A 22,122-nucleotide genomic window follows, 5' to 3' on the forward strand; every position below is an offset into this window, starting at 1 on the left:
ATGCCGAGGTAATAGAATCTAGGGGGCAGTTGTGAGGACATATTTTATGAGTGTCAACACGTGGCCAAGGTGACGCCAAAGTGTCAGCCGAGGTGCCACTTGCCCTGGTCATGACGCCAAGGTGATCTCGGCTAGGCCGAGGTTATCTCCGAAGATATCAGAATTCGGAATAAGCGAATAAGGGACAAGAGTCCTAAAGTGAGAGAAGACTTCAGTTTGGGTAAAGATAATACTCTTAAAGAGTTTATCCCAATCCTACTGGGAGTCCAAGAATAACAGTAATCCTAAGTCCACTAGAGCTAGGCTTCTATTGGGACTAGGATTGTATTGGCTATAAAAGAGAGGCACCTACATGGGTCTAAGGTACATAATTTATATTCTGAATAGTGAATTGAGCACTTTTGCTATCTTTGAGAGATAACTGACTTGATCGTCGGAGTGCCCCCGGGTGGACGAACCACCGCTAGAATCTCTTCTTTCTGTTGCAGGTCGTTCGGACTTAGTCTATTCTGTTAGTGCTCTCCAGCTAAGTACTAAGTTGGCAGCGTGGTCGGAAATTGACACACACAATTGGTTATGGAGGAAAGAAGGCGGAGATTACCACCGCCACTGGCGAGGCCGCGCCGCTAGATTAGGTTGGCAGCTTGAGTAGTCGAAGCCAGCGATTTGGGTAAGAAGAGTTGACTCAGATTCGCAGCTTCACGTGCCGCACCTCTCCACGCCGTTGCCATCGTTGCTTTCCAAAGCTTTTTCTGCCTTTTCTTTTTAGAGAGAGAGAGAGAGTGTGTGTGAGAGTGAGCGGTGAGGTTACGCTAGAGTGCCAGAGTGAGAAATGAAATGAGTAGAGGAATATGCTTAAGGAAAGTGAGTGGGAGTACTAATTAGTGCCACCACTAATGATGTGGCAGTGGGTCTCATCCACTGCTACAGTGTTATTGTGTCTGTTTTTGTTTTTTTGTTTTGAAAAATGGATGCCACATCATTAGTGATTGTTTTAAAGTATCACTTTTAGTGGTATCTATCATTGTCCTAACTTAATTTGAAAATATATATTAAATAAATAAATAAAAAAAAAGAATACTTAAATGACCGAAACAATCGGGAATTTTTTTTTTTTTTGTAATTTTCCCCCATCAAGTACTCACAAATGTTTGAAACTCTAAAAACCTATTTATAATTTTATTCGTAATAATGTAATAAGATAGGTGTTAATTTTTTATTTATCATATACATTTAAATTTAATTATGGTCGGCTGAACTTTCATACCACTTTTGGTGGACTGAGTTTGGTGAGGAAGTGATTTTGGGTTTTAAGCCTCGTTTGAAAAAATATTATTTTAATAATTTTATAATTTTTTATAAAAAATATGTAAAAAAATAGAGAGAGTGATTTAATAATTTATAATAATTTTTTGAGTAAAATATTCCAATCAATTTTTAATCCTACTCAAAATAGTTCTCATCTCCTCAAGCAAACGACGTGGTATAGATACACTTGACTGAGTTTGGTAAGCAAGTGATTTGGGTTTTAGGTCTCGTTTAGGATTATATTATTTTAGTAATTTTTTAATTTTATACAAAAAAAAAAATATGTAAAAAAATAAAAAGAGTGATGTAATAATTTATAATAATTTTTTAACAAAACTCCAAATGAGGTCTTAGGGCCATTTTAGGAAGCTAGCAAAAAGTTAGCTTTTAGTTATTTTAGCCAAAAAAGTTTACTTTTTTACTCAAGTCACTATCTAAAAACCTAGTTTTTTGGACTAAAAAAAAATCAAAAAGTAACTTTTTATCAACTTTTCAAAATACTCCTTAGTCTCCATAGAGGCCACGTGATTTTCATCGACTTTATTTTTTATTTTCATTTATTAAAAATTTAGTAAGATTAAAATTAAATTATGATTCAAGTTTATCTTGTAAAAACTTTTATAATTTCTTATATAATAGTACGTGAGTTTGTCAAGCCTGCTTAGGGCCAACCTCCCATTTAGCTTCGCAACGAGTAGAGACTTATTTAGGAATGTTTTGAGAAAATGATTAAAAGTTAATTTTTGACTTTTAATAAAATTTTTAGTTTTTTTTACAAAAGTGGTTTGGGAAGTTAGTGAAAGTTACTTTTGATTTTTTTTATTAATATTTGTTTATGATGTCACATCATAATAAAATGACTAAACTATACTCATCCAATATAAAAAATTTATATTTTCACCCATGTAAATATAAAAAAATATAAAGAATATAATTGTAATTTTATATGTGACTTTTTTAAACTTGTCAAATGACTCTTTGCTAAAAAAACCAACCTGATTTTTTTTAACAAACAAGCTACAAACGTAACTTTTTATTAAGTTGCCAAAAAGCACTTAGCCATGTTGAAAAAGAATTGCTATAGTTTGGCATTGTTTGGTAATTAAGTTAAAAACTATTTTTTATTTTTATTTTTATTTTTATTTTTTTTAAAAAAAATAAAGAAATCAGTTTTTAATCGCTCATTTCCACCCATTTTTTATCAAACAAAATAGTTCGTATTAAATTTGTAGGATCTGAAAATTTGCTACTTTAAAGAACTATCATGATTTGGTGTCATTTTAGAACCACAATTCTTGCTTCTAATTTCCAAAGAAAAAAAAAAAAAAATTTGCTTTTATTATTTGCTCCCAAGAGCTTGTAATCTAGCTTCAATTCAGCTCATCAATTATATTTTATTTCAATTTATCCTCTCAACTACAAAAAGTGATCTTCCATCCATTAGATAATAAATTCTCTCTTAAATGTTCATTTCCAGTGTAAGTTTACTTATAAAAATTTCAGAATTTAAGGGATAAACTGAGACAACATATTGAGGGGCTAATTGAAATGAATAACATAATTCAGGGGCCAACAGGTAATTTCCCAACACAGGCTTATAATTCTGCAATCAAAGAAAGTGGACTTGGTGCTCAGGTAATCTGAAAAGAGTGCATGTTTAACTTCAGAGTAGAAGAGCAGCAAGAGCCAATGACACTGGCAATTTATTTTGTCAAAGATAAGCTCCGCAATCCCGACAAATTGAGAACAAGCAAGCAAAACATACACAGCGAGGGGGAAGAGTTTTTATGAGATAGTACAGGTAAACCTTCAACTTCAAACATAGAAGTGTAGTCGATGAAATTACAAACAGACCACAAAGCTCTCTACGTCATGTAAATGTTTTCCATTTTATGTTAAAAGATGCAACATAGCTATTTGATGAAAGAAAATGCCAATTGCCAACCATACTGTAACCCTTTTAGCAGCATAGGTCATTGGACTGCACCCTTTTATAGCCGCGAACGAATCATAACCCTTTTTGGATCAGTTTTCAGAGGAACTAATCCTTTAGTGGGATCATTTGGCAACTCCTTCAAAGGCTCTGATACTTTGGCACTCAGGGATGATACCTCACTTTTTTGCTTTATGTTGTTCATATCTTCCTCCATTTTCTCCATCTTTGCATGCATCTCCTCTATCACGAATGTGAGGTCTGGTTTCTTATTCTCATTTGAATTGTGTGATTGGGGTTGATCCTTTAATCCTTCCTTCACAATCTTGTATACTTGGACCCCACCTGCAGATACTCAAAATTGGGGACGAAAATACACAATGAGAAGACAAGAAAATATAATTGGGAAGATGAAATTAGAGATACGGTACAACGGTGAACTGGAAAGACTTAACAAAATCAGTCAGAAATACTGATTGTGCCCTCGAGCAGTCGAATAGCAACAATCCCACTCAACCAAAGAAGTTAACAAACCAACTAAAATTTGAAAATTTCAGTTGGTTTAACCTAACTTGGCCATAATGGATCAAACTTTATACATCCACACAATGTGATAAGATAAAGACTCTGTTAGGATGCATTGAACCTCCGAAGTAAAATAAACTCAACTCACTGAAGCGTACACTGATTATTTAAAGTTTTAGACAGAGGGGAGTTAAAATTGCCTCAAACATCACTTTATAGATAAATAAATGGCATTTTTTCTTTGAAGTTTTGTTAGTGTCGCAGTTTTAAAAATGAAGTTAGGGCAAAACTGTGCAGCATGTCCCATGGTTAAGGTGTCGGATGAAAAAAAAAATATAGAACCATGCAATATTAAGATAGCCACAGTCAAAGGCATGTCAGGCAAGTTGGAGCAACACTTGACAGACCAAAAATTCATAATGCTACACCCAAAAGTTACCCTTTTCAACCTTAACATCAGTGGTTTGTGATATTCCAATATAAACACACTACCCCCCTTTCCTTTATAAACCTCAAAAAGGAATATCAAATAATCTATCAGAGTTACACCCATTAAGCCCACAATTTAACATTTCCCAACTCACAAAATTTACTGTTCGATTCAATTAAGCCATCCCGAGTAAACTGTTTCATTATCACTCTGAGCTCGTAAAAACGCATCCTCATATAAGAAACCCCCAAATGAATAACTACCTTAGGTTCCTAATACATCAAGAGATTTTGCAAGATAGGCTTCGAAGTCCTTGGATGATAAAAAGCACGATGTGGAAAACAGATGGGACACTCAAGAATGTTGGGCAGCTTACAAATTCACCAGACTTAAAGAAGCTAAAGATCTAGAGGCCAAAAGGACTAGACAGAGTCTATACAGAACAAGAATACCTTGAACTTGAAAATTCTATATGGAGAAGTCCAATTATCAAGTCATTTCAAAGTAATTAGATGGAATATATGCAATGTATACAAAATACAACGCAGCTTAGAAACCAAACAGTGTCAGTCCTCCCTCCTGCTTCAGTTCTAGACATAGGCGTGGTGATCGGAGAGAGAAATTGCATCGATAATTCCTAGTACGAAAGAAAAGTTCTTGATTTACAAAAAAGCAAACAAAGAAACTCTATCTTGTTTTATCTTCTTTAATCCAAAACTCTCCAGTGCCATTTCAAATCATCTACTACCCCAAGTTAAGTCCTATTCACAGGAATGCTTACACCTTAAGTCAACATACTAATCAAACCAAACTAAGTCTCGTGTCTCAATCAAGTGGAGTCAACTACATGAATTTTTTTATTTTTTCCCGAATTTTGCTCTATCATATCATTTTTTACTATCAGAGCCTATGTCAGTGTAAGTCTTTCCCTCCCTTTAACATTTCTATTTATAGTGATCATATCACTCTTCCATACCGTTGCATCGATAGATTTACATTGTACATAACTAAACTATCTTAGCATGTTCTCTCTCAACTTATTTTCAATTGGTTTTAGTCCTACCATTCACAAAAAATATTCATGTTTTGATTCTATCTTTTCTAAATATTCTCTTCTCAACTACACTCATTATATAAACATAGATGGCCTTATAATTGTTCTATAAAAGGCGCTCCTCCACTTGAGCCAGCCTAATCAACCCAAATTTGAGTATTTCAACAACTGTAACCATTTTAACGCCAATAAAACTAAATACAGACTACTCATAATAACCTAAATCAAGCACAAACTCAAATACTATTCAAAAATATCAAAAAATTCATATAGTTAACTGTAATCAGATAGTTTCATTCATGAAATCCAAAGTGTGCCCTAACAATTACTTCGAATCGAACAATTCAAGACTGACCAGTGACGCCTTTGAGAGACTCGTCGACGGCGGAATCAACGGCGAATTTACCGATGTTCGACAGGATCTGGCCGATCTTCTCACGGCGACCGAGATCGGAGACGGAGTCTCTCAGCTTCTCAGCTCCGTTAAACCTAACGGCGTCACCGGTTTGCGTAACGGCCTTGGCCGAAAACCTTCTTTCATCGGTGACGGAAAGTCCGCCTGAGAAGTTTCTGTCGAACAGTTTGCCGGCGGTCAATCGGAGTTCGTCCCAAATACCCATTGGCGTTTATGATAATGAGTAAAATACACATCGACTATCTTCATTTACGCTAGTCCTTCATATTAGGTGCAATTAGGTCCAAAATATCCACAAATGTGATTTTTTATTTTATACTTTTTTGGTGTTTAGTTTGATTAGTTTGTTATAATTAGATTTTAGGATAAATTTTACTTTAATCTGATTTGGGTCATGTGCGATTTATCTTAATATTTTAAAAAATGGTCACATAACTTCTTGTGATTTGTGAACTAAAGTATATCACTAATATTTTGTCTAACTTAACCGCAAATGTAAAATACATGACAAACCTAAGAAAATTATATGTTTATTTTTAAATTTTAAGAGGGCAAATTGCACATGAAATAAAGTATAAGAGGTTAAAGTGCACTTTGTCTTCTAAATAAATGACGAAAATACAGAAGTATTTTAATCTTTTTCGTTAAATCGTTAACGGGCCTAATGGTGCACTTTAATCCACAATGACAAGGAGATTATATGGTCATTTTCAAATGTTAAGAGATAAATCGCATGACTTAAATCACAAAAATAAAGTGAAGTTTGCCATAAATTTTATTAACATTTTTTTTGAAAATATTAAAATAAATAATTTATAAGATGTGATAGAAACAACAAGTAGATCGATGAAAATAGAGTAATCGATTCACCGTGGGGTTGACCTTACTATTTTTGAGTAAAAAAACAAAAAAAAAAATTATATGTAGGTAGGAGAAAAGGAAAATAATTACCAATATATCACAATCTTTTATTTGCACTCTATCATGTATTGATATTTTTTTTTCTTCCACATGTATGTAATTTTTCCAAAAAAATATTGTATTATGTTACATATGTATATGATATATATAATGGATATGATTTAATAGTTCAAATTATTTTAAAATCATTGAACCGTTAATAATTTAAATTCCCTCCATCTTAAAATAATAGTTCTTTTTGAAAAATTTAACTTTTTTTTTATAGTACAATTATTATATTTTAAAAATATTAATTTTTCAAAATTGTCTTTGATAATATATTTTTTTCAAAATATCAATTGTCATAATTATACTTTTTGTATTATTAATGAATTTAAGAAGGGTAAAATAGTAAATTTATATTATTTTATTCTTTAATTTTTGAAAATAGATTAATATTTTAGGATAATGAAAAATAAAATAAGAACTAATATTTTGAAATTGGGGAGTATATAATTTGAGTTTTGGATTATTGAGTTTCTAAATTTCTATGGAGTCTTCAGCGAATTAAAAATTATATTAGCGAGTCTTAAAAAATTCAGATTGCCCTCTAAATTTTAATTATTCAAGTTGAGGCTATTTAAATTGCACTCCTAATTGGCACTGCTATTGCCCAGGGCAGAAGTAGTTGCTGCCATAGGAATATTTAAAAAGTATATATTTATGATCTCAAATGTTTTACTACCAAATATTTTATCAAAAGTTTCACATGAATGTAAGATTTATATAGGACTCATATGATATGGGTCTCACACTTATGTAAAATTTAATAAAATATTTAGAGTTTCTAATTTTTTCTTATAATAAATGATATTTGAGGTAATGGTGACAGCAGTGATGACAGTAATGGTGTTAGTGAGGATGGCAAAGTAATAGTGTGAATCTTGCTCTACCAGTCGATTGATCAACCCCTTTAACAAAGGATTCAAGCCTTGTCATAGGTTGTTGGATTGTCCCCATCCTCAAGCTATGGGCTCTGATTTACAGCAAAAAAAAAAAAATGTGACAAGCTTAATATGCATGATGAATGTATATCTTCTCCATTGATTGAAAAAGCCACTAGCATGACAATGCATATTGAGAAGGGAAAATCCAATGAGTAGAATGGGGCAAGCTAGGTATGTACTCGGTCGAGAAGTGTGTGCTGAGCTATGTTTGCAATTGAAAGGAATTCACACTGAACAAAGGACTGGATTGCATGTGGAATGGGCCAACCTAAGGATAGTCCGAGCTAATGACACCGTCCTCTGTATGGACCGAGCAATATTTGGCTGAGTCATGGTTGACCGGTTGGACAACTCGAAGCTGAGCTGATTGATGGAAGTTGGTAAACGGCCTTGTGCTGGGTTATGGGTAGTAAGGCAGGAGTTGCTACATGACCCAATTGGAGTGCGAGGAAGAAAACTTGTTGATAGTTGTGCGTCAATATCGTTTGGCTGTTTGTTTGGCAATATTGACGTGTACACATGTAAGGAATAGAAAGGGCTATACATCCATGCGTTCAGGAAATGATGAGTAGAGGAGTGCGCGCAGAAGCTGTATAAAAAGCGCAATGCCTTTGTGCACAGGTCTGGAATCTTAGTTATCAAGGCTATTTATCTTTTGTCTCCTCTCTCTTTCTCTCTCTAAAATGGTGCTAACTTGACCGTCAGAGGGGTTTTCTGGCAGCACACCCGTCGGGTAGCTCACTGTCGTTGTGTTCTCAGGTTATTCGGAGCGAAGTGAAACTTGGATACGAGGAGTACGGATAGTGACAAATATTTACTCCCCATACACATATGAAAGAAGAAAATCAAACGCTAGCCAACTGATCATACCATGCCTTGGCAGCCTCAATGTCAAGAACTTGAGTAATTGTTTTGTCTTGTTGATCAAAAAGAAAAGAAAAACACACACACACACACACAAACACATAAAATGCAATGGGAGCTTCAAGCTGCTAGAAAAAAATAGATAAGCTAAATTACATTTTGTTAATGAAGCAATAAAAATGGACATTGTTGGTATTATCATCTGGGGCAGAGGCATCAAGAGGCCAAGAGGGTCACGGGGCGGAGGCACCAAGAGGCCAAGAGGGTCACGTGCCTCCTAACTTTTCAAATGATCTTCTTTTTTTCTTCTCTAAAAAGTGACACACACCCCAACCAAACACTGACACAGCCCCTAGTTTTCAATTTAGTCCTAACTAAACTGAACATTGACACACACAGTCCATAGCCCCCCCAAAGTTACACACACCTCAACCAAACACTGATAGCCCCACGTCTTGACCTTATAATTTTAATTTTTTTTCTTTTTTTTTTTGAGTCCTAAATAAACTAAACATTGACACACATGGATCTCGACTCTTTTTCTTTTTTTTTTTTTGGTTTAAATTCTTAACTTGTTGGGCAAGGGTCAATTAAAAAAAAAATTATTACAAGGAAGGTTTTTAGAAACAGTCGACAGGACCTTTAAAATCCTAAAAGTGTATGAAATACTTTATTTTTTATTTATTCACAGTGCTTATTAAGTGTCTCCGTATTTTCTTTGTCTTTTTTTTGTTGTTTTGCAATTTACCGACTCACGATTCACCAAATTAGGATCGCACAACACAAATTTGGGATCACACCACAACCTTGATGTCTTCTCTTCATTGTTTACATGTAACTTTATTTATTATTTTTTACTTTAAAATAAAAATTATGAGTATTAATTTATAGTTATTTGTTAAGTTTTGATTTGTAAAAAAAATTTATTTGTTATTATTTATGTTAAAATAAGAGATTTTGATATGCTGAAATTATAAATTTTGATTGGTGGTGATTTATATTAAATTAGGGATTTTGATTTATTGTTGTTTGTGCTAAAATTAGGGATTTGATTTTTTCTAAAATTAAACATATTAATTTGTAATGATTAATATTTAAATTAAGGATTTTGATTTGTTATAATTTGTGCTAAAATTAGGAATATTGATTTGTTATGATTTGTGCTAAATTTTTATTTTTTTTATTTGTATTAAAATTGAGGATTTTGATTAGGAATTTTTATTTTTATTTTTAAAGCATCATTGAAAAATATTTCAAAAAAAAATCAAATTTGTCAAAAATCATCTCTTCCTCGAGAAGAAGAGAATAATTATTCATCCGCAAAACAAAGTCGCATAAAAATCAACTTAACAGACTTTCCTACAAACCCAAGATTACGACCTCAGATTATGAACTATAATGCTAATGATTGAGACCAAATTCGTAGGGCATATCTACAAAACGGTCCTTGTCAACCTTGTGATCATTAAGAGAGATATTTTTGATGGCATTGACAATGATACTATCATAGAAAGCCTTCAAAAGATGAAAACTTGTCGGGGTTAATTGTAAAAGTTTAAATTTAAATTTTTTTTGCAATGAATATTAATTTTTTGTATTTAATATTAACTCAAAAAATTATTATATTATTGTTATTGATTGGGGAAGAAAAATTTTAAGATTATAATTAAAGGGTGTCTCTATATTAAGGAGTTGTTTGGAATGAACTATACAAGTGCACTTTATAACTTTTTAGTAAAAAAATTAAAAAAACAAAAGATATATGTTTAAGATAACTTTCTGACTTTTTATAAAAAAATATGTATTAAAATATTGTTGATGCAAAGTACACTGACAATTCAACAGGCCACGTGGCATGGACTAATTCAAGTACACTGCATTTCAATTTTTTATTTTTTATTTTTTAATGAGAATTTTTGCCTTGCATTGTGTCACTTGGTATGTACTTGGGAAATGCAAATACAAAGTAAACTGTGTGCACTGTTGGGCTGACTAATTCAAATAGGTAAAATTACAATTTTACCTTCTAACTTTCCCCCACACACTTTTTTCAAATAATATAAATTTTTTTATTTTTTTTAATAACTTTTCGATTTTTTGACTTTTTTAAAGATCCCAAACAAGTACTAAATTTCTGATTCCGTCACCAATTATCACCATATACAAAAAAAGAAAAAAGAGAAAAAAGTATAAGACCAATTATCCACAGGACCAAAAATTATGGGATATGTACAGTATGTAAAGGGTCTTCGATTACAGCTTAAACAATCGAATACAATCATTCAGGAAAAAGAACACACATCAGAGAATGACAATAATTGAATACAATCATAACTATATATATGAACAAGGTGTCTTACCATGCCAACGCATTTCTTGGGAACAGATTGTCAGCCTACCAAAACCGAACAAAGGGCTCAAGGACATTTTTGTGGTTTGGATGTTTCCACTGCAGAGTTTCCCACCATTGTTTGTCATCAATCAAAATTTCTTCAAGCGAAGATGGTTGTTCATTGGAAGGGAGGAGGGAGAGAGGTAGTCTCTTTAGCTTTGGACATCTAATTACAGCAATACTTTGAATAGAATCACAACCCATTACTCCTCTACAAATGCTCTTTAACTCAGGCAATTGTTGCAATGACAAGTTCTTCAACTTTGGAAATGAAACCACAGTACCATCATCAACTTCCATCCCTTCTTTTTCATTCCTGTCTTCATCGTCCAGTGCTATGATCTCCTCCATTTGCTTGCATTCCCATACATAAATAAGTTCCAAGTTGTGTAGACACTGCAACAAACGAGGCGTGAATAGCTTCTTGATACTTGGACAGCCACTGATATCTAAATGTTTGAGATTGGAAAACGTGCCATCGTGGGGTGCAGTGCCTCCTCTTCCCTGCTTGTAGATGGTACTTAAATTCCTCAACCCATGAAGATCCAATTTCTCAAGGCCTTGAAGCGGGGCATATGAGGAGGACGAGGATGTTGATGATGATGATGATGATAATGATGGGGATGAAAGAATGGACTCAATCCCATCACAGTGAATAACTGAGCATGCCTTCAACTCTGTAGCATTGTTCAACGAAGAAGAAACATCCCATAAACAGCCAGCTACAATTTGGCATTCATCGATCTCAAGGTACTGAATGTCATGTGGGAGCAAAAGTTGATCTTTTCCAATTAAACTACAGTTGACTAATCTCACTTCCTTGTCATATTTATCCTCAATTTCAATATAAGCGCTACGACTATGACAATCGCCTGACCTTACTTGAAGACGGTACAAACTCAACCCCTTGTAATGCTTAGATTTGACATATCTGTTAAAACTATGCAAATCACACAACTGGCCTTCAAATTCTTCCAAGTGCCTCAAGCTTATTAGCTCTTCTACTTGTACCATTACATGTTCGGATGAGTAGTCTAGTATGAGTTGTTGGAGATTGGAGAGTCTTGAAAGTAATTCAGTTGGTACCGTTGTCAAGTTCCACGTGTGATGCATGTTTAAGCTTTTGAGGTTTGACAAACTTTCCAAACCTTGAGGTACTTTTTTGATACTAGTAAAACTGAGGTCCAATATCTGTAGTGCCTTGAGCTTTGCTAATGAAGGTACATGTATGAGTTGCTCACACCGACTAAGCAACAATGCAGTGAGACATTCCAACCCAGATATAGAATTTGGCAAAATCTCAATGTCGGTATGAGATAGATCAAGAACAGTGAGGCTGCAAAGATTCAGGAGGAACGAGTATGGAAGCCTCTCTAGGGGATTGTCTCTCAGTATCAAGGTCAAAAGTCTAGGACACCTTGGTGATGTGCCTGATTGAATTTTTGATATCTCATTCTTCATTAAGGACACTTTCTCCAAATCTACCATCCATTCTTGCTCACCCGGTAATTCTTTCAATTGTATGCCCGCTTTTACCATGTAACGAGGACCATCTCTGGTAATCTGTATCGCCATTTCTCTTATCAAATCATGCATTTTCATGCACCGATTGTTTTGAAATCCTTTGACACTTTCCAACAAGCAAGCATTTTCAAGTCTATTCAGCATACAATGGCCCAAGTCAAACTCTGCCTGCCTACTCTTCCTTCCATCTATCAACCCCTCAGCAATGAAATACTCTATCAGTTCGCGTCGCTCTATGTAAGCATCTTCAGGATATAGAGCACAATATAAGAAACATTGCTGCAATTTTGAATCCCTCAAGCGGTTATAACTGAATTTCAATATAGGGAACACATCGCGATCCATGTCGCCTTGCCTTGTAGACTCTTTCAATTCTTCTAGCACATTCCTCCACTCCTGAATATCATTAACCCCTCTCAAACTTCCAGCCGTTGTAATAATCCCAAGTGGCAAACCACCACACCTATCAACAACAGACTCTGCAATCTCATTTATGTTTGGAGGAAACGCCTTTGTGTGCCCAAGTTTCTCCATGAATAGCACCCACGCTTCTTCTTTTGAAAGGGGCTCCACTTTTATGATTTGTTGGCAACCCATCCTGCGACACACATCTAGGGATCGAGTTGTTATAATTAACTTGCACGCGTTCGCTCTGACAGGAATTCCAACCCACTCCAGAGGAAAATGATCCCACATATCGTCTAAAATAAGTACAGAGTTCTTTCTTTTACTCAGCACTTTGAACAGTAGGGCTGCCCTTCTCTTTTCATCTCCCTCTTGAGAAATTTCACGCCCAATTCCACACCCCAATGCTTTGGCAATGTCATTTTGCAATCTGTGAATGCTAAATTCTTGCGAGACAGTGACCCAATAAACTTCCTCAAACAAACCAACATCTTCTACAATCCGATTATTTATATGCATAGTTATGGCTGTTTTACCTATTCCCCCCATTCCATAAATGCCAATGCTCAAAACCTCATCATTCATCAACCATGCCCAAATTTTCTCCAAAGTTATTTGACATCTTTGACCCACCAACCTTGTTGTTACTAATAAATCTCCTCTACTCTCACATGAATCAATCACAAGCCCTTCAGGAAACTGACCTTGCTGAACAAGATCTGCCACATCTCCAATCATTTTTTTTACGCGTTTTCCCAGCTTCACTTGCGAAAAAATTCTCCTTTCTCCTAATTCATGTTCTATGGTCTGAACTTCGAATTTTTTCTTTTCTACGTTTCTCAACCAATTTTGAACTTCTCGCTTTCGCTTCTTTCCTGATAGGAGCTCCACGTTTTCTAATTCTGAATTTATGTCAGTTTCTCGGCAACTCAGCTCTTCCAATTTTATTCTGAGAGTTTGCATGTTTTCATCAAGGCTGTGGATACTGCTTAGCTGTTCCAAGACATAGCTGCCCAAAGCTTCCTTAGCCATGTCACTGTCTAGTACTAAAAGGACATAAAAATGTGATATATCATAAGAGAATTTCATAAACTTTTTACATGCTAGTTAGGATCCAAAACTGCTCAAGAAAAAATGAAATTTAACATACTATTTTTCAAATATTTAAAGTACTTCTTTTTACCACTTTTTGTTGACCTCTGTGTTAGTTCTTTTTATTCTGATGGAAAAATAAGAGCTTAGACTATATTTCTCAATTATGCCCTTTTCTTTTTATTTTGGTATCGAAACGGGTGGTAGATGCAAGTACTAATACATATGAAAAGGAAATAAATTTGGAAAATAGTGCACAAACTGAATTTTTATACACAAATCATATTTTGGGTGATATGATAGTTGTACTTTTGATTTTACAAGCTATAACCATGGGTGTCATGTTTGACATTAAATAATTATTGTTAGACAAATTAGTATAGTTTTCTAAATAAGAATTATGAAAAATTTTCACACCTGTTAGATATTTCCAAGTAAAATTCACTATAAATTTTTTGGAATTGGAGTATATCTTAACTCAACATTGGTTTTTATTTATTATTATTTTTTTTTTTTTGGGGTCAAAATGTTAGAGATTGCATTAGATAGAGATGGAGAGAACATAAGGAAAAAAACACAGCCATTGATGAATCCTAAGCTAATCAAGGCCATTATCACATAAACAAAATAACAATTAAAAGAAGAAAGAAAAGAAAAAGAAAACCAAATGCAACTTGTGTATTCATTTTTTTTTCTTCCTTTTTCTTTTTCGTATTTTCAAAATAAAAACAATGAAAAGTTTGGAAATACTGATCTTCTCATATGGTTTTTATTTTTGTGTTTAATTCAAAAACAACTTTTTGATATTTCCTATTTTTTTTTATAAAAAAAATCAAAAAAATATTTTTCAGAAACAATTCACCAAAATATAAAAACACAACCCAACTTAACATACTGAAATTTTTTTGCAGCATTCTTTGTTTCATCAAAATTTCTCTCTTATCTCTCCTCTGATATATTACAAGAACATAATCAAACAACTAGAACAAAGAAGAAATTCAACCAAAGTTACAAAGAATTTAGAAAATGCTAGAATAGAAGGAGAGTGTACCTGATCCAAAGACTATATAGATAGAAGAAAGAAGCTCAAAGTGTAGGCAATGAAGTACAAGTTATGAAACATCTAATGAAGAATTTTCTCAGAGAAAAAGTGTATATATGATCCCAAATGAAGAAGAGAGAGCTCAAACTCATTGTCAAGTGAAAGACTAAAACTCAAAATGATAATATTCAACTTGTTTGGTTAGATTTTTCAAAATTTACTTTTTTTTTTTAAAAAAATATTTTTTATTTTTCATGTCTTTTTATTTTCACTTTTTTTTAAAAATATTCTAAGTAATATTTTTAATTTTTAGTTACATCTTACATAAATACACTTTAAAAGTATAATATTTGTGAAAAAATTTTTAGAAAATTTACTAAATACCAAAAATCTTAAAAAAAATATAAGAATTCAGTATATTTTTTGTATTCTTGTGTATTTTTTTATTTTTTAAAAATATTTTTTTTATAAATATTTTACTTTTAAAGTATATCTAAGTAAGGTACGTTTAAAAAAGTAAAAAATTTATTTAAAATTTTACAAATATTCGCTAAAAATAAAAAATATGAAAAAAAAAATTTTAATTTTTAAAATATTAAATTCAAAAAATTAAAATCAAACAGGGATTATTATTATGAGATATTGGGATTTGGGAACGACTTGGGAAGCAAGCAACGACAAGCAACGTCAACGCTTTGCCACGTTCTAACCCACCCCCCACACACATTAAACAATATTACCAGAGGTATCAAAAAAATTGAATCATAGGATCATCTGTCATGTTTTTTATTTTTAATCCAACGGTCAAAATTTGAAGTTGAGACAAAACTACCTTATTTTGGATGTTTGGTTTTAAGAATATTTTTTTTGTGATTTTGTTGAATTTTGAAAACAAATAATGGAAATCTTGCATCAAAATTTCATAATAATATGGGAAGGTGGAAAAGTCGAATTTGGAAAACAAATTGAGAAATTCTACGGTATACACTCTGCGGATCTTAAGTTATGATATTATAATCTATTGTGTTATTAGTTATAATTTATTATGATATTAGTTATTATGATAACATTTTTGGTTATGAGCTAAGAGTTTTTCTGTTATAACCGATGTTTCAATATAACTTAATTTTTTTAGGTTTTGTCGTTTGTGTACTCACCCAGCTTTTGTTCCTTGAAGATGCACTGAAATGGACCTCTCATGTCTTTTTCATCTTTGCTTGAAGATATACATTTACAGATAATGTTAAAGAAAGACTGAGAATCAAGTAAACTCCAATGGTACTACCTTGAAGAGATTGTTACAAACTTCATGACATATCACAATCTAAGGGAGTTCTTAAAAAATATAAATGTTGTTTTTAAATTTTAAATTTGTGGATGAAAAGGAAAAATTAAATTAACAGATTTTAAAAAAATGAAGTTAAAGATATTAAATTATTTTTTTGGAAAAATTATTATAAAAAAATTAGGATTTAACCTTGTTAACAAATCAAACTTTAACTTTTTTATTATTTCAATTTAAACCTTTAACTTTTAAAATGGTATTAATTTTAACCATCCATTTGTATTCGTTGATAATAGAGAAGTGACAATTTAAATAAATATCTATTATTTTTGTAAGTTAACAAAATAATAGATATTTGTAAAAGTAATTACATTTTATTTGGTTACTGAAAAAAAAAAAAAAGTCTAAGTAATTTCATAAATCTTTCATTTTATTTTCTCTTGATAAATTTAGCATCCAAAAATATTGCGAAGTCACCATCCAATAGAAATCAAAATCACTTGTTCTATTTTATGTCCCCTTCTCAAAATTGTTATATCAATAAAAGTAGGAGAAATTACTCATAAATCCCATTTTGATAAATGTTGCTCTGGGTAGTCCTGAATGTTTTTTATTAAACCATTTAGTCCTGTTTATGATTTCTCTCCCTTCCGAACATCAACAACATCAACTACATCATCACCATCAACAAACATCAACTATATCACCAACGTCACTAAAAAACATCATAAAAAATCAACCGTATCCAGAGAAACCCAGGTTCGATTTTAATGGTGTTACAAATAGATATTATTCAATGATGTTTAATCTGCTTCAAGCCTACCTCCTGTCCACCATCCCAACCTTCCCTTCCACCTTCATCTCTACAAACTCCTCCACCGTATCCAGCACCAGCCTCATCGCGTCCACCGATTTCTCTGCCGCCGCCGCGATCTCCGCCCTCAGCGTCACCGACTCCTTCCTCTTCGCCAACAGAAACCTCACCAATCCCTTCGAATCCATCCTCCGGCAACACATTCTCAACACCTCCGACAAACTCCTCTCTCATCCGCCGCTCTCAGCCTTCTCGATTATGAAGGCGGTGGAGTACGAGGCCTCATCCCTACTCCGCGAATCAAATCTGGGTTCCGAACCCATCTCCCTCTCTCTATTTCTCACAGAGCCGATCTGAGATGTGGGTTTTTGAGATGTGTTCTGAATCAGATCTGGGTTTCGATCTGAGATGTGTTCCGAATCAGAGCCGGGTTTCGATCTGAGATGTTTTTGATGTTATGGTGATGTTTTTTTTTTTTATTGAACCGGATGTTATGATGATGTTTGAACAAAAAAATTGTTACGATGATGTTAGATCAAAAAAAAAAATTGTTATGATCATGATGTTTGATCAGAAAAAATTGTTTAGTTTGACGGATGATTTTTAGTGTTTGTTTGATGATGTTAATGTTGATATTTTGATGATGTTTGTGGGTGTTTCACGATGATCAGATTATCAAAACATCATCAAATCAAGAACACCCAATAGATCCTAACATCATCAAAAATGTTTGATGATTATTTGATGATGGTGGTGGGTGTTAACCCATTTACTAATGTCTTTACATTTAGTTGAACATCAGATTCTTTGTTCAGCATGTTTGGTCCTAACCCACTTGATAAACAGCAGAACATCAAATGTTCTGTTTTTGATGATCATCGGTGATAATCTGACAATCAAATTTTTTGTTTTGGTGTTCGATGTTTTAGCATCTGTGTTTGTGGGTGTTTGAAACATCATAAAAAAGGTATATAATCTGATGTTTGTTTGATGATTGTAATGTCTGATGTTGATGATACCCAGATGAACACCCACAAACATCGGATGAACACCGTTAAACATTAGGATTATTTTAATCGTTATTTTGATGTTTAATCGTTATTAAAAAAATTGTTTAATCATTATTTTTGATGTTATTTTGATGATAATGTTGTGATGTTTAGTTTCAATTTTTTTAAAAATAAATTTGATGTTTTAATGTTTGATGAATAATGTTTGATGCTTGATGAATAATCTTAATGTTTAATAGTTGTGTTTGATGTTTGATTATAATATTTGATGTTGGATGAATAATTCTAACGTTGATAACGTTTTCACCGAAATTATACGAATAATTTTGTCGTTGGTAATGTTTGATGTTTGATAAATACTTCTGACGTTACTAATGTTTGATGTTTGATAAATACTTCTGACGTTACTAATGAATAATGTTTGACGTTTGATGAATAATGTTTGACATAAAAAGGCCTATAGTAAGCTTTTAGAGAAATATGACCTATTAGTCCAACAAAAAACATTCAGGACTAAGTAGATTAACATTTTCAAATTTGGGATTTATTGGTGCTTTCCCCATAAAAGTAATATTATAAACCAATCACATTTAAATGAAAAGAGTAGTGTGATTTGGATTCACATATCATCATTAATTGGCATAATGGTATGAGAGAATTATCTCCTCTTGATAATTCTAACTGGTGGGTGTTTTTGATCCTTTATGGCTTCGTATGGGGTTCGTTTCAATTATCTCAATCATTTAACTTGTAAAATATTTGAGCAAATCAATAATAAAAAAATTAAAAAGAAGAATTAATTATCAACTCAGTCCTATTAAATAGAGTTAAATATCATTAAGTTCTATTGACTTTTTAGATAAACCAACAAGTCATGCCCTTATTAAATTATTATCTATCAAGTTCTTTCAACTTCACTTCTATCTTTTCTCTATTTCTCTGTCTTTCTCTACTATTTTTTCAAAAGTTTCACGCCACCATTGTCTACTGTACCGTCATTATCACTGTCCACATGCCACTGCCACAGTCATCGCCGTCTACCCACCACTACCACCGCAGTCGCCGTCCACTCACCAGCACCAACATCAGCATCGTTGCCATCTACCTACCTATCTACCTACCACCGCTGTAACAACCCCGACCTATGATTAACTGTTAAACCATGATTAAGAATGCCTAATAAGTAATAAAGAGAAAATTTTGCGTTAATTGCATGTGTTATATGTTATTTGTATTTGTATCTGTCTATCGTAGAAATATCTGTTTGTATTTCGGTTTTGTTTAGCGAATTGAAGGCCTTATCGACATCTGATTACGAAATTGACTTAGTTTATGTGTTATTTAGGATTTTTAGAATTTTATAGTAGGTTTAATTGAAATTCGATTCGGGAAGTAATTAGAATAAAATAATGTTACTTGATTAGTCTTAAACCAATTTTGATTAAGTTCCTTAATTAGCCTATATAAGGCTTATACAACACCTTAGAGTGATACCATCTTCACATTTTGAGCATCAAAAACATTAGAGAGAGACCAAGTGTTGAGCTTGGAAACTAAAGGAGAGGGAGAAGATTTGTCGAGAATTCAAGGTTTTGAATTTAGAGACTCAAACAATTAGCCAACTAGAGCTCAATTGAGAAGCTAAGGTAAGAACTCAACCCTTTAGTTATGTAATTGAGTTGGTTAATGCTAGAATTCAAGTGGATTAAGAGTTGAATCACAAGAATTAAGCGAAGATTGGAGAATGAAAACTCAAGACATGCATGCATGCATATTTCATGGCATTTTGAAGTTGATGTCCAAAGAATTTCCTCATGCATGCCAATGTTCTAACTTAGTTTTGGGAATTCATCACATTCTATATCATTTTATCTCTATTGATCATGTTTTGAAAGAAAAGAACTCATATCAATTCATGCATATTGTCTATATTGAATTTCAAGCTTGGTTTTGGATAAATGACTATGCTTTTGGGTTTAATTTTGTGAAATGGCTCTCAATTCATGATGTATTATGAGTTTTTACATGTTTTCTTGAGTTTTGGCCCAAAAGGAGGTATCTTGAAGGTTTTAAAGTGTTGAAAAATGGCTTTGAAAATCCTTATTTTTTGCTTACTTTGAGCATTAATTAAGGTGGGACCTAAGCATTATTTTTAACGTTTTTCATTGGGTTCATGTTTAATGCCGCGTATTGAATAAAACCGCGTATTTGGTTGCTCAAAACCATTTTCAAATAATGAGAATTCAACGCGTATTTTCGGGTTCGTGAAAATAAATTTAGGTGGGTTTCCTACACATTTGTAAAATGTGCTTATCCCACATTGGAAAGGCTTATGGATTTGAATAGGTTTATATACCTTAGCTTGGGATACTTGAGATGGGGCCCCAAGGGGTACTCAAGTTTGTGGAAGAGTAAGGTTATGGGTCAAATGGGCTAAACTCATTGGACCCAAAACAAAAACCACCTGCGCGCGACCACCGCCATCCATCCAGTCGGGCTGGGCTTGGGCACAGGTACATGGTGTGAGGTTGGGTTGGGCTTGTTCGGCTCAATACTTATCTTTTTTTGTCAAAAACATTTGAACTTTATTGATTTATTTTTATTTTTGGTTTCAAAAATCAAAGAAATTGGTCCAAAATTTTTCTTTCACCCAAATAGATCCCTAACAGGTTCAGACCTACCTAAATAGGTTCAAAGGGTTCAAAACAGGTTCATACCTATTCAATTCAAACTGAATGTGTTTGGACAAATTCAAACTGAATGTGTTTGGACAGATTCAAATCTATCTAGTACCTATTCAATCTGTTTGAACAGGTTTCTACCTATTCGGAATAGCCACCATTCTATCTATATAAAGCCTGCTTCTGCTATTCATTTGATTCAAAAAAAAAAAAAAATTTCCCTTAGAATTTCATTCTTCTTCTTCTTCTTCTGTTCTTCTTGTGCTCTTGCATTTGTTTCTGCATTTATTTTTTAAGAAGAAAAAGAGAGAGTTACAACAGAGTTTTGGTTCGCCAGACTTAAATTTGTAGTGGTGCAAATTTAAGTGTTAGTTGTTGCATCCTGGGAAGTAGAAGCCGGTAGAACTCGAAGCACCGGAGTGAGGGCAAAATCTACTTTAAGGAGATTGTGTCCAACACAAGCCTCGACATTAATTTTTGTAAGCATTTAATTCGGAAAAAAATTTATATAATTATTTTCTGAATTATTTTATTTTATTGTTTATTAAATTTATACATTTAATTTACACACACACAACACTGTGGGTTTTAACAATCTTAAAGTAGATTTCTATTTATTTATTTGTGTTAGACAAACGAATATTTTGTTTCGGAAAATTAAATAGTAGTCATATACTGTTTAATTTCTTCAATAGTAGTAATATACTATTTAGTGATTCTTTGATAACATAGTAGTAATATACTGTTTAGCATTGGAATTTTGTTACAAAATATTTTTCTGTATATTTTGTGTGTAATTTCTTTTGTGTATAAATTTGTGATTGGTACATTTTTATTTCGTCAGAAATATGATAACTAACAGTACTAAGACTATTATTACTCCGACCCCTACACCTGTTGTGCCAGTAAATCATGGGGAGAAGCCAGAAAAATTCAATAGTAATGATTTTAAAAGATGACAACAAAAAATGATGTTTTATCTTACGACATTGAATTTGGCTCCCTTCATTCGTGAAAAGGCACCGGCATTGAACGAGGAAGAAACTAACCAGAAAGTGGTTACCGTAGTCGATATATGGAAACATGGTGATTTTCTGTGTCGGAATTATATCCTCAATGGGTTGGACAATACACTGTACAATGTGTATAGTATCAAAAGCACTGTTAAAGAACTGTGGGAATCTCTAGATCATAAGTATAAGACAGAGGACGCCGACACAAAGAAATTTGTTGTCGGCTGTTTTCTGGATTTTAAAATGATGGATTCCAAGACGGTTATTAGCCAGGTTTAAGATCTCTAATTAATTCTCCATGACATACATGCAGAAGGGATGGTTCTCAGTGAATCTTTCCAAGTAGCGACAATCATTGAAAAATTGCCACCATCTCGAAAAGAATTTAAGAATTACCTAAAGTATAAGCGCAAAGAGATGAAATTGGA

General features: G+C 33.0%; 2 protein-coding genes across 2 annotated transcripts; both read right to left on the reverse strand.

Annotated features, from left to right (window-relative positions):
* Window positions 1-3,090: 3,090 nt before the first annotated feature.
* On the reverse strand, window positions 3,091-5,997 carry LOC145795476 (uncharacterized). Its single transcript, XM_082879950.1, has 2 exons — window positions 5,606-5,997; window positions 3,091-3,586 (listed from the first exon to the last, which is right to left on the reverse strand). Exons 1-2 carry the CDS (start codon window positions 5,868-5,870, stop codon window positions 3,300-3,302), a joined length of 552 nt encoding a protein of 183 aa, XP_082736076.1. The 5' UTR covers window positions 5,871-5,997; the 3' UTR covers window positions 3,091-3,299.
* A 4,631-nt stretch (window positions 5,998-10,628) lies between these two features.
* LOC145795475 (putative disease resistance protein At4g27220) lies at window positions 10,629-15,059 on the reverse strand. Its single transcript, XM_082879949.1, has 2 exons — window positions 14,901-15,059; window positions 10,629-13,803 (listed from the first exon to the last, which is right to left on the reverse strand). Exon 2 carries the CDS (start codon window positions 13,787-13,789, stop codon window positions 10,832-10,834), a length of 2,958 nt encoding a protein of 985 aa, XP_082736075.1. The 5' UTR covers window positions 13,790-13,803; window positions 14,901-15,059; the 3' UTR covers window positions 10,629-10,831.
* Between the last annotated feature and the right edge of the window lie 7,063 nt (window positions 15,060-22,122).

This window comes from Camellia sinensis, chromosome 7 (genome assembly GCF_055761805.1).
Source record: "Camellia sinensis isolate YWXY chromosome 7, ASM5576180v1, whole genome shotgun sequence".
In the NCBI taxonomy this organism is placed as follows: Eukaryota; Viridiplantae; Streptophyta; class Magnoliopsida; order Ericales; family Theaceae; genus Camellia; species Camellia sinensis.